General features: G+C 54.4%; 1 protein-coding gene across 3 annotated transcripts in view; it reads right to left on the bottom strand.

The window, feature by feature from the left end:
* Positions 1-6,372: 6,372 nt before the first annotated feature.
* Positions 6,373-12,460, bottom strand: part of NOS1 (nitric oxide synthase 1) — a gene marked incomplete at both ends in the record, with an annotated part of 39,075 nt that continues 32,987 nt past the window's right edge. For all 3 annotated transcript variants that reach the window (XM_082325416.1, XM_082325415.1, XM_082325417.1), the window contains 9 exons: positions 6,373-6,495; positions 7,472-7,666; positions 8,308-8,456; positions 9,007-9,128; positions 9,425-9,512; positions 10,280-10,490; positions 10,746-10,915; positions 11,557-11,750; positions 12,298-12,376. In XM_082325416.1, the coding sequence (XP_082181542.1) occupies positions 6,373-6,495; positions 7,472-7,666; positions 8,308-8,456; positions 9,007-9,128; positions 9,425-9,512; positions 10,280-10,490; positions 10,746-10,915; positions 11,557-11,750; positions 12,298-12,376 (1,331 nt within the window). The remainder of the gene's footprint in view (positions 6,496-7,471; positions 7,667-8,307; positions 8,457-9,006; positions 9,129-9,424; positions 9,513-10,279; positions 10,491-10,745; positions 10,916-11,556; positions 11,751-12,297; positions 12,377-12,460) is intronic.

Here is a 12,460-nt window from a genome sequence, read left to right as displayed (position 1 = left end):
GTGTGGAAGGCATCTTCTATCTGGGAGGACTCGGATTCCAGACTAATTTTGTCCCAGTTCAGGAATACAGTTTTCAAGAGCGTTCAGCACTGGCTAAATTTTGCTCCTCCTGTTACAGCAGAAGAAACTGTTATAACAAAGACAGAGTTACAGCAAAGTTGAATGGTCCTGAAAAATGTGGCTCCATCTGTTCTGTAAAGGGACTGCGCTCCCCTCTGGAACTATCAAAGCAATTGCAAAGTTATCAGAGCGATCCTGAAGCTGAGAACTGGTCCCCAGTGAAAGCAGGCATAAAATTTAGTTTTGGGCATAAAATTCTCCTTCCAAACAACGCCGGGAGCTCTCTGTGGCTTCCCCACAGGTACAAATCAGAGGACTGTAATGGCTTCAGTCGTCGTAAGTCGGGAGGCAGCAGCTTTGGCTTGGGCTTGGTGCAAGTCCATGAGGCTTCAAGCACAAACACACCCTCTCCCCTTGCCCCCAGCTTAATAAAAACGTGGTCTCCAGTATGTGGTAGGTGTTCCCAGACCCATGGTGCTTGCAGAAGGTGGTGTCCAGTTTGCACCCACACTCTAACCCTGCATCGCCTCCATACCTCTATAAAACCCCATCGCTGGGAGATTAATTGCAGAGCACGGCTGAGCAGGGCTATAAGTTTGCTCTCAGCTGTCCCAGGGGGAATTTGCCCACCAAGAATTTCCCTTGTAAAATAAAGTCATCTGTTCCCCTCACCCCCCAGTCTCTGTGTGCCAGGAGCATCTCTGGAGAGAGCAGGACCGGGAGGGCCACCCTGGTGCCCTAGTCTCTTCCCAGCACAAGGCACTGTGGGTCCGTTGCCACCCCCAGGACCCACCCTTGCTGAGCAGCTCGCCGCACTTCTTGGCTGGACAGACAGGGCTGAGAAGGAGAAAGGGGGGATCTCCAGAGGGAAGCGGCGGAGGGAGCCTGGGTTACAGCCGGGGACGGGGCGAGAGGCGTCGCATACTAACAGTGAAGGAACTAATGGAGAGATCACAGTTAGACTGGACACAGGTTCATGCAGCTCCTGTCTCTTCCCATCTCCTCTTCTGCATGGGTGCAGTCGCGTTCTCTCAGGACACAGCTGTGAGTTTGCCGGTCGCGCACAGACACGTTGGCTCACACCGCTCTGGGTGTGAACAGAGTCCCCTGCTCGCCCCTGGGGACGTGTAGGCACAGGACAGGGGACAGGGAGCGTGGACAGCCCAAATTCAAACCCCCATTTCTCCGGCCAGTGTGAATGCGACTGGCTCAGTTCCTCTAGTGCAACAAGCTCAAGCCTACCCAGCAACGATTGCGGAGGTGTCATTTTTGCGAGTCTACTCCTGATGGCAGAAGTCTCATTATTTTCCCGCTGTCTCTCATAAATAGAAGAACAACAAACTCCCAGGCAGTCCTTCTGGGGAGATGAAACCTTTGAAGTCATCAACAACACAGGCAGTAGATACCCTTGCACTGAACGAACAACTTGTTTTTCCTTGCTAGTGGACACAGCAGGTTGGTAAAACAGAGAACCATTTCCCATGAGTTTTCAAGTTCGTATACAACTTTCTGTGGACATTTGAAAAACCTACAAATTAAAATCTTTGAGAAAAAAACCCTCACTTCATGGTGTCTTGAAAATCAAATCTCCTGTTTAGAGAAAAGCCTCTTTATGTTTAATCCCTGGGGAGCAAAAAGGAGCTGAGCTGCTGAAAAACAGGCAGTGGTGAACGTCCTCCAGGAGAGGGACTGGGACGTTGGATCAGGCTGGGTGTCCATCAGGTCCAGTATCCCCTTGCTGCAGGAGCCGCGTGGGGCTGTGCAGGAGCCTGGACGGGCAGCAGGGACCCGGAGGTGACAGATTTGTGAACCGAGTGCCCGAGAGGCACAACCCCTCCAGGCATGACACCCCCGAGCAGGTCACGGCACCGGTCTGTGGCAGACCCCACCTTGCTCTCTGCCGTTTATGCACGCCAGAGATATTGTAGCTACAGCCACACATCAGAAATGTCACACCGAGATGAGCAGAGTCCAGACAACTGGTGGAAGAGCTGCATTTGTGGAATGATAAAGCAGATCCACAAGTTTATTTCCCCCCTTTGCTGTGGGAGAAAATTAAGCTGGAGGGGAGTGCAAAGCCCCTGCAGGTAAGAGGGACGAAGGGGAAGTTAAGACATCTGAGACTGACTCAACAAAAAATAATGAATCAAAATTCCCAGTGGTGCGGCTTGTGAGGAGCGAACGGTCCTGCTGAGGCAGAGGGAGCAGAGAGGCAGCCCGGAGCCCTGGGGGACATATCAGCTGCATGGACCTTCACGGCAGGGAAGGCCAGGCAGGCAGGCTGGCCTTAAACCAGCATTTCCCTTCTGAAGGGCTCTGAAGGACTCACCTACCCCATGCCTGTTGAACTTGAGACGGCTTTGGCTGCCTGCCCTGCACAGACCCCTTTGGAGATCCCACCGCAAGGCCAGGCACACACCCTGTTCCCTTCTCCGCTGCGCTTCCCCCCTGTTTTCAGGTGGAAGGGGGAGATGGAGGTGGTGAGCTTTGGGGTGCAGGAAAAGCAAGCCAATTCATCTCAGACACAGACTGCAGCAGCAACATGACTTCCAGATGGGAGATGTTATACCGATACAGGCAGAAGGCAGGACAGGAGAAAACTAATTGCCAGCAACACAGGATGAGCTGGAAAGAGGACGAAGACAAGGACATTTCTTTGAGCACTACCTCCTCCTCAGGTTGCATCGCTCCTTCTACTAAAAGGAGGACCAGAGCACAAAGTCTAGAGCCAGAATCCAATTTCCCAAAAGGATGGGATGAGTTTAATTTTTTTTTCTTTAGCTCTGTTTCTGCAGCCATAGGATTGGGGGTTAGGGCCAGGCTTGCTGTGTGTTCACAGCTCTCGGGCCAGGGAGCTGGCTCCCACAGACAGGACCTCTGCCCAGATTCACACATCCCAGCAGCAAAGGGACCCAGCTCCCCCATCCCGCTGCCTGCCCTGGGATCAGGGCACCACCCACAGAGGCGGACCAGGGGCTGCCCTTTTTCCTGGCCTGTCCTGCTTTCGCCTCCAGGTGGTGAAGTCCCCAGGCAGTGACACAAACCTGGCCTTGAACCTGACTCCAAACCCTTCTCCAGCCACCCTGCCAGCCCAGCGAGCTCGGCTCTGGCCACACCGTGGCAGCATTCATTCGCAATGTACGCCGTGCTAGATGCTCTGCTGGGACCAGCAAAACTGAGACCTGGATCTCAAATTCTCCCAGTGCCTGGAGGCCTTTTGCTTCTGGATTTTGGGCTGGAGCTGCTTCAAGCATTCAGGGAGTCGACGTTGCAGAAGGTGGTCACGGCACATGGAGAGGTGGCCAGGCAAGCAGCAGGAAAGGGCAGGAGATCCCGGCTGAGGGTGGGGATAACTGCCCAGCATGGGGCCAGGGGAGCCAGCGCAGCTTGTGCCATGGGCTGTGAGAGCAGCAAACCTCCTGCAGCTCTTTTTGTTCCGACTTTGGCTTGCAGCAGCTAATCTTAGCCCTCTGAAAGCAAAGCTCACCGCTGCAGCTCCTGGTCAAAGCCTCCACTGCCACCAGTGCAGGTGCTTTGCTCCATACGAGCATCAGTGCACAGCACAGCAGGGCACAGGCAGGAGGAAAGGACCAGCATCTACCGGCTCAAAATGTCAACCCCATATTCCTCCCTCCAGCAAGAGCTGCAACCATGCCCTGCTGTCCTCGTCCTGGCAGTGAGGGAGGACAAACCTTTTTCAGGGTGAGGAAGGGAGGAGAAGGAGGAAGGACGCACAAGGTCGCACACGCTTTACCTTGCAGACAGCTTTTCTCTGTTAAAGGGACTGATCCCTTTCTGTGAGCATGTTAACAGATTGCTTTTGGGGCCAGATTTTTGCAGCAGGGCTGAGGTGTGAGCGTGTCAGAGCCCAGAATCACGCAGCATTTTTGCAGCCGATCTCACCTCCCTTCTCACATGAGATGTCCCGGCAGAGACAGCTCGTGCCGCTGGCAGGTGGCGCAGAGTCTACAGAGAGGGCTGGCTTGCCACCGAGATGCCACATGTATTTCTTTTGGCAGGCAGGTCACTCCGTGCTGGCACTTTCTGCTCCCGAAGGTGTGGAAGTGGCTGGGGTCTGCTGTCCTAGAACTGCTTACAAGACTGCACTAAGATGGAGCCGATGCTCTCTGGGCTTCCAAGAGTTCTTGGTCAGCACATCCTCACCAAGGACCAGGAGCCTCCGTAACCCTCTGAGTGCTGCCTTCCAAATAGGCTTTGTTACCAGGAGGTGCCTCTTGCAGCCAGGGTTGGAGCCGCTTCTCTCTCATCCTCGTGGCTTTCCAGTCTCACCTGGGAGAGGGTTCACACATTCACAGCATGCAAAGCTCTGGGATGCAGCCGGTCCCTGAATTTCTCCCACCAGCATCATGGCTGCAGATCACATATCTCCTGTAAAGCCTTCTGGAGGACAGCCTGGCCAAGCAGCAATCATTGCCATGAGTTTTTCCCTAGCATACACATCAGCCTGTGTGTTCGGTGCTTGCTCCTCTGTGGGAGGATTTTCATGCCAGCAAAAGTGGGGACTGAGCAAAAGGAGAGGCTCATGGGGAACAGGGAGCAGAGAAGGAGGCAAACATAGCGCAGAGTCCATTTAGGAGAAATCACGACACGTGAATCAGAGACATCCTACCCTTTGGATCAAAACAGACACATTTGTACCCAGGCTGCTTGGGGATGAACAGAATTCATAGGCACGAGGGCATTGCACATCATCTGCCCCCAGCCTCGGGCATGTGCCCAGGTCTGTACAAGTCCAAAGGAAAGCCAAGAAAATGCAAGGATTCAGCCAAGCCCCAAGCTGGGGAAAGGGGGAGCCTGGGGGAAACAACCCCCAGCTCTGGTCAAGCGACAAGACCTAGGCCATTGCCCAGACCCTGCTGCCTCTGCTCTCCCCCAAAACACCAAAAATGCGGATGATCACAAAGGTGGCAATTTCATGCAGCTGCAAAATGCCTTCATGAGAAGGAGAAATGTGAAGTTCTGTTAAGAGCCACTGCAGATATTATAAAGCCATCGTACTTCAGTGGGGAAATCCAGGGAAAGGGGGTGAAAAGAAACGGCCACAGGACAAGAGCAAGAGAAAGAGGAAGAAAAGGAAATAAAAATCATCATCATCATCATCAGGACACAACAACAGGATGAGAGACAGAGCGCTTTCCATGGGCAGTTCCCCGCGGAAAAGGAGCCACCGTGTCCGTGAAATACAAAACCCAGTGCCCTCCGGCTGGAGGGGGCAGCAGGTGCTGGGACTGGTTTGGCATCCCCTTGGGGCGAAGGGTCCAGTTAGGAGCAGAAAACCCTGCAAGGGAAAGGGGAGAAAGACTGGCCTTAGAAGGAGCGGTGAGGAGCATCTAGGACTAAGGACTTCCCAAGGGACCATGTTGTAGACAGGAATTTACGGAGCCCTGTGCAGGTGGGTGAGGTGGGCAGGTAGGTAACCCTTATCCCTACCTAGAGATGGGCAACTGAGGCACTCTGTATACAGTGCAGACCCCAGAGTATGTGCTGTGTTGGAGAAAAATTCCTACCAAACCTCAGGGATGTTGGGAAACTCGCTCCGGGTCAGCTGGGCAGTACACGGCACAGGAGGAGTGCAGGGAAGGGATTGCACCCCAAGCTGCTGAGGGCCAGGACAAGGAGCAAGATCCATGCAGCTGCTCATCCTTTATCCTCAATAATCCTTCTGCTCAGCCAGGGAAAATCCCACCGAGACAGAGCTGAGCAAATGGCAGGACATGGTGGAGCAGAAACAAACACAGCAAATGTCAAGGTTTTTTACTTCTTATGGTTGTTTTTTTAACAGTGGAAAGAAAAGTCTCCAGATCTTTCCAAACTGGGCATGCAGCAGCCTGGAGACCTCCCCACGCTGTGGGTACCAGCCGCCTGCACCCCTGGAGCCAGCCAGGCACCCCTCCAGCTGGCACTGGAGCTGGGAAGAGCCACCCCTCGCCACGGATCCTGCAAACCTTCCAGCCCGTCATCCACCGGCTCGCTGGCAGGGGCGCAGAGGCAGGCAGCGGGCAGGACTTTTGCTTTGCGTCACCATTTGGATGGGATTGTCAGGTCTGAGGACGTTGGTGCGATGGGTGCAACAACCCGGGAAGGCTGGGGGGGATTTGTCCTAACGAGGTGACAGCTATTTCAGAGACCCTGCCAGGCAGCAGCCTCTGCTTCCAGTACAAAAATCAAATGTCTTTTCTCAGCCTCTGCTATAAGAAGGACCACACGTGTGCAAAAGTTAAAGCTCCTTTCCCCATCCCACAGCCCACGCGCTTGGGAGACCATCGCAGGGGTTAAAATAAACATATCAACTCACTCATCCGTATCTTTTTTGCTCTCCTCAATGAATGCAATAGACTCGGATCTAAGGCGGTTAGTCACTTCGTACGTACGCAGGGTGACTCCAAAAATATCCTCATGGTACCGGCTGTCATCCTGAGACAGAGAATGGGAGAAGGGCAGTAGGGGGAAAAAAAAATATTTACCAATAGTTGGTATTGGACGAGAAAGTTTTCGTGTCGTGGGTAGGTACCAAACACACAGCAAGTGTTCTGGGGCCTGTCACAAGAGCTGGTGGGACAGGCAGGGCAGAGGGGCAGGCACAAGCAGGGAGGTGAAATGACCTTCCCAAGGTCACATCGTGGGGCAGTGGCGGAGCTGCTCGGTGCATTAGACCTCCTTGACTGCTGACAACCCAGGGACTGCCTGGCCATCAGGGGGAATAGTAGCCCGAGGCCAGCCCATGTACAAGAGCTTTTGCTTGCAAACCAGCTAAAAACGCAGCTCTGGGCTCCCTCGGCTCCTGGATGGAGTGTGGGGACATGGTTCGGAAGGGGTAGTCCTGCAAGAATCGGATTGAGTTATCCTCCTGGGCAGAAGCAGAGCCATTCAAGCATCTGTTCTCAGGCCTGTGTCCCAAACTGAGCTCACTTCTGCTTCAGTTGCAACATCTGCAGCAACGTGTTTGTCCATGTGGCTGGCTTGCTGCTGCCCCTGGGAGATTTGGGGAGGGGAACCCACAAACTGCCCTGTTAGCTTGCTGCAATGATGGAGGGACAGCGGGGACTTAACCAGGTGAATAAGCCCCGTCTGGGCTATCAAGGGTTCCCAAAAGAGCGTGTGTCAGTGCTCAGCGCAGCACCAGGCTCATCGCAGGAGCCCAGCGCAGGCTGAGGGGGCTGCAGCCCGGAGCAGAGCTTCTGCAAAGCAAGGTCACTTCCACTGCGCACCCAAAGCTTTGGAAGATCGTGCTCCTGACCTTGCCCAGGTGCAGGCAGCGTGGGCAGGAGCCGCAATCTCCCCCGCAGCACCCGTCTCCTCGGTGCTGCCCGTTCTGCAGGAGGAGGAGGCACCAGGTGCAGCGCCCGTGGCAGGAGCTCGCATGGTGTCTCGTGGTGCAGACGCTACTCACCCGCAGCTTGCTGATGAAAGCGCCTGCCTCCTCCACCGACAGCTGGCCCTGCTGCCTCACGATGCGCTGAATGGTCTTGAGGACGTCCCTGGCCATGGTGACATCCCCGCAGACGTAGATGTGGCCTCCCTGCTCCTTCAGTGCTTTGAACACGGTTTGGGCCAGCTGCTCCTGTAACACGTCCTGCACGTATTTCTGAGGGAGGAGGAGGTGGGAGCTGAGGTGAACTACAGCTTCTCAGCCCTATCTACCTGCACGCTCCAGCCAGCTTTGTGTGCACCAGCTGCCGTCGAGGCAGCAGTGCAATGCACCCACCTCTTTGAGGGAGCATGCCTGCACCTCACAGCACCCACAGCAATAGAAAAGAGATGGGGAAAGCAGCAAAGCATCGTCTGCTCTTGCATTTTCACACCATCACCATATACCTCATTGCCAGGCCTGCTGAGGTGGCGGTGGGGATTTAGACCAGAGGTTTGCACTGGCTCTGGGCCACCCCACCGGGTGACCCCACCAGGTGACATCCCTCCTTGCCCACCTGCTTGGGAAGACGTGTCTTTCCCCTCCTGATCTGCTCCCACCTGGTGAGGATGGCTGCAGCCCTCCAGGGCAAAGTGTGAGCAACGTGGGCCCACGTTCAGGCTAGCACAGGGATGGGGATGTGCCCTAGGAACGGGGCTGCACCGGGAAGGGCACGATCCTGCACACTTATGCAACCAGAGCACCCCAGGGCATAACCCACTGTGGCTGTGCCAAGGAACCAGCATCTCCATGCCGTGCCGGCTGGCCACGGCCACCCGGGGCTGCACACCAGGACAGGAGCAGTGCCCGCCATGCACCTTTGGTTTGTCCGGTTCCCGGGAGTAGGCTGTGTACAGCTCTCTGAAGACACCTTGGGTTTTGGCAAAGAGCGTCTCCTCTTTGTAAATGTGGTCGATCCTGGACTGCCGGCAGCCAAATACCAGGACCATAGGACAAGGCTTCAGACCTGGGGGAGAGACGAGGGAAGCAGGTAGCCCAGGGACTATGGATACCTGCTTTCTGCAAGCCACCGCCCTCCAGATCTGGCAGCAGCCCCAGCACCCGGCGCGAGACTGCCAGGAGCTTTTCCTGGCCAAACTGGGAGGGAGGAAAAACCAGCAAGGAGGAAGTAATGCACTGCCTGGGCCAGTGCATGGCTGGAGATCACATCAGGGGCACTTGTGCCAGGTTTTGGGGAGAAATTAAACATTTTTTTTTCCTGAATGGTCTAAATGATCAGTGGAAAATGCATAATTTAGATAAATTTGCATTAAATGTTCTTTAAAAAAAACCAACTCCAGCACTACAGTTCTGCCATAGAAACTTGCAAAGTTTTACAGGAGGGTTTTCATGGAGTTTGTTTTGGGAGTTTGGGCTGACCTCCAAGCCCGCACTTGGCTCAGCTGCTGCTTCAAGAAGCCCTTTGCCTCTGCTGGGGCAGCCTGGGCAGGAGACTGGACCCCCATCCCCACGCCACCAGCCCAGGTGAGAAACAGGAGGAACAAGCGTCGACCCACCTTTGTGCTGGATTTCAAAAAGCCGCTGCTGCCAGAAGCTCCGGAAAGGGGCGATGCCGGTGCCGGGGCCGATGAGGATGCAGGGCACCTGGGGATCCTGGGGCAGGTGGAATCCGGGTGCACTGCATACAACAAAGACGCCGGTTAAACCCAAGCAGGGTGCTCCCTCCCTCACCTCTGCCCATGGCAAGCTGAGACACCACCCATAGAGGGAAGGGTAGAAAATGAGGTGAAATCCCAAAAAGTGACATTTTAGGGTAGAAAAACTGCACCTGAGAGGGACCCATTTGCTCACAAATCCAGCCCTGTTTTCTCCTCACCCTTAGTGCTTTGCAAAGAAGAACTGAGGACAAAGAGCTCATCCTGCAAGGGGGCTCACCCCATCTTTTTCACCCCTTGCCTTGTGTGGAACACTTACCCCCTTACAAAACAGGGCACTATTTCATCGGTCTGTATCTGATTGAGCCAAGAGGAGCAGACTCCGTGGTGGATTGGTCCTTCTCCATCTAGGAGGGGAGAAAAGGAGGTCTGTACTTGACACACCAGCCAACTACTCCAATTGCTTTCCTTTCTGAAACCCTCCCTGCTACTTTCCACATGAACACCTCACTGAAATCTTTACTATCTCTGCATCCATCCCCCATGAACTTGGTAGAATTTTGGTGCTGGGGTCCCTCTGTGGAGTTACACAAGTTCACCCAGGACCCAGCCCTGAGATAGTTGGACCTCCACAATACCTAGGAAGCACCCAATTTCTCTTTGGTCCTTTTTGGCAGAAGCAGCATCATGCTGTAGTGCTTCCAGACACGAGCCCTCCATGGCAGCCCCAGATGAATGGCCAGTGTCTTCCCCTGTGTCCTGCCTGCTGCAGGGGTGACGGGGCTGTGTCCATCTACACCATGACCAGGGCTGCTTGGACACATCACTGCTTGCACAGGTACAGAGATCTGGCTAGTTGTGGCAATGTGGACTTTGGTGTGGGCAAACAAAGGATCCCACGTGGAGCTTGGAGCCACTGTGGCTGGTCTGTTGCTGGTACCTGACCCAAATCTTGGCATCTCTGCAATACGCTGCCCTTTGATGGATGGCCATTCTCCATAACATGGGACAGCAGTGTCATAGGTTGAAGGAATCTAGTCACTGCAGCAGGTAGAAAGGCTTTAAAACAACATCTCTCTGCCAAATTCCTTGTGGTGTTGCCCATGTGCTAATGCTTTTTCCCTGCTCTCCACACCAAGCCTGTCTCCACTGACCCCCTGCATAAGCATGGTACCTCTCGTGCGATAGGAGACCACTGCCACGGTGAGGTGGACCTCGCCTGGGTACATCTCTGGGGAGGAACTGATGGAGTAGTAGCGCGGTTGGAGGAGGGGGAGCTGTGTGAGCAGCAGTGTGGAGGGCATCTGCACTGAGGGGAACTCCTCCAGCACCTCCACGATGGTGGGGTTCTTGGACCACTTCCATTCCTCATACTCCTGCAAGCCCTGCAGATACGGAAAGAGGGAGGGAGGGAGGGAGGAGAGTGCTGCAGCATCGACCTCTTCCAAGCCAGGTGACTCTACCGATATCCCACCAGGCCTATGGCAAAGCTGGGGTGGGCAGCAGTGAAGGCAGGCAGGAGGAGCTCTGCTGTCACAGGTAGAGACTCAGCCTAACCACAATGTGGGATGAAAATGCCCTGGGGTTGTGGTTGTCCCCAGGGCCTTGAGGAACCTGGGCTTGGGGGTCTGAGGCTTTACCTTGCTAAGGACCTGCAGACGTTTCTTCTCCTTGTCACTGGTGGCCAACAAAGCAAACTGCTGCAGCAGCAGGGGTGTGGGAGGGGTGGTGATGTCCAAATAGTACTTAAACGCCTGGAAGATGGTGCATGGTGGGACACGGTTCTCGTCTGTCCAGTTACTGATGACACCTGCCAGGAGGGAATTCAGCACAACCATGGGATCAGCTGAGCATAGGAGCCAAGGTGGACAAATCCTTGCTTTCATTCCCCCTTATCAGCTCTGAGACAGTGAATGATGAAGAGCTGGAAAGAAGAGTCAATGAGATATCCTCATGCTACAAGTGAGATGCTGTACAATGAGCACAAATATGAGTCTGGTACACCACTACCTTCAGCCTCAGTCACTCTGAGTTAGTACTGTTTTCCATCTCCTGTTACACTGTGCATGGCAGTAGGGTATCAGACTTATCCCTGAAATACAGTGTTGAGACGGTCCATCAAGATCCCTTAACTCTTCTTTCCAGTCCTAGACATTGCTCTTTCCATGACAATATAAACACGTTTAATTTTTCTGAAGAACAAGTAAACGTCATCTCCCTAGGGCCCTGCTCATCCTTCAAACCCTTGCTCTACACCTCAAATGCAGATGAGCAATGGCTCTGGGCAGAGGAAGGTTGAAGGAGGTGCTCCAAATCCAGGCAAATGCACCAGTGAGATGGGAAATTATTTCTCCTGGGGGCCACCTACCTCCCCCAGGAGCTACAAGAACTGCCCCAAGGGATGGGTGAGGAGGAGAGAGGCCACCTCTACGTAGAGGTGGCCCTGGTTACCTAGAGCTGTGTTCCTCTCCTCCAGGAGCTCCACCTTCACCAGCTGGTTGGCCGGAGGGGCATCTTCAAGCCTGTCGATCAGGGCATTGACCAAGTCTTCATGGTTCCCTGGAAAAACGCCCAAGTGGTCCCCGGGCAGGTACTGCAGTTCCTGGTGCCCGTTGGTGTGGAGGCGCAGGAAAATTGTCGAGCGGCTATAGGGAAAGGAGAAAAAGCACCGTGTGTTTTGGGGGATTCCCTCAGGGAGCTGCTGAGCTCCGGCCTCAAAAGCCGCTGGGTGTGCTGGGCAGTGGTGGCATGTCCAGGCCCTGGTGCCCTGCTGAGCACGTTGCCGAATTCGCAGCAGGGAGCTAGAAAGGACACGGCAGTGTCCACCTCCCCTCACCGCTGACTCACCCTCAGGGACTTTTTAAAAGGGAAAATCAGTTTAACCTCTTGCTTCAGCAATTTTATCCTTTCTTTGCATGCACCCTGCCACTCCACAAGTGCTGCCACCCATCTTCTCATCCTTACAGGCAGCAGGTTAAGTATGTAGCGGCAGAGATTTCAGTGTGTAAGAAGGCTGGAAACACCCTTCACTGGGTTAACGTGGCTTCCAGCCTTGGCGATGATTTGCACAAAGCTGGTATCCATGGGACGTTCAGGGCTCAAGGGATATTTGCAGCACTGCGTGCATGGATGCTTGGGTGCACCACGAGTACATTCAGCTCCTACAGGTCCCGGGGCAGCTGCATCTCCTACCTGGACTTTGGGCTCTGCAGGTTCTGGCGTGTGATAAGCCGGGCTGCATAGACGCGTTTTTTGTGGATGCTGTACAATCCTGCGGAGGAGAAGAGCCAGTGAAGCAATGCAGCAGAGTGCGGCCAAGGCAGACAGCTTCTGGCTTTTGCAGGGCTGTCAGCTG

This window comes from Platalea leucorodia, assembly GCF_965183815.1.
Source record: "Platalea leucorodia genome assembly, chromosome: 12".
Taxonomy (NCBI): Eukaryota; Metazoa; Chordata; class Aves; order Pelecaniformes; family Threskiornithidae; genus Platalea; species Platalea leucorodia.
The sequence above is the reverse complement of the archived record's forward strand: the minus strand, read 5'-3'. Positions and strand labels throughout refer to the sequence as shown.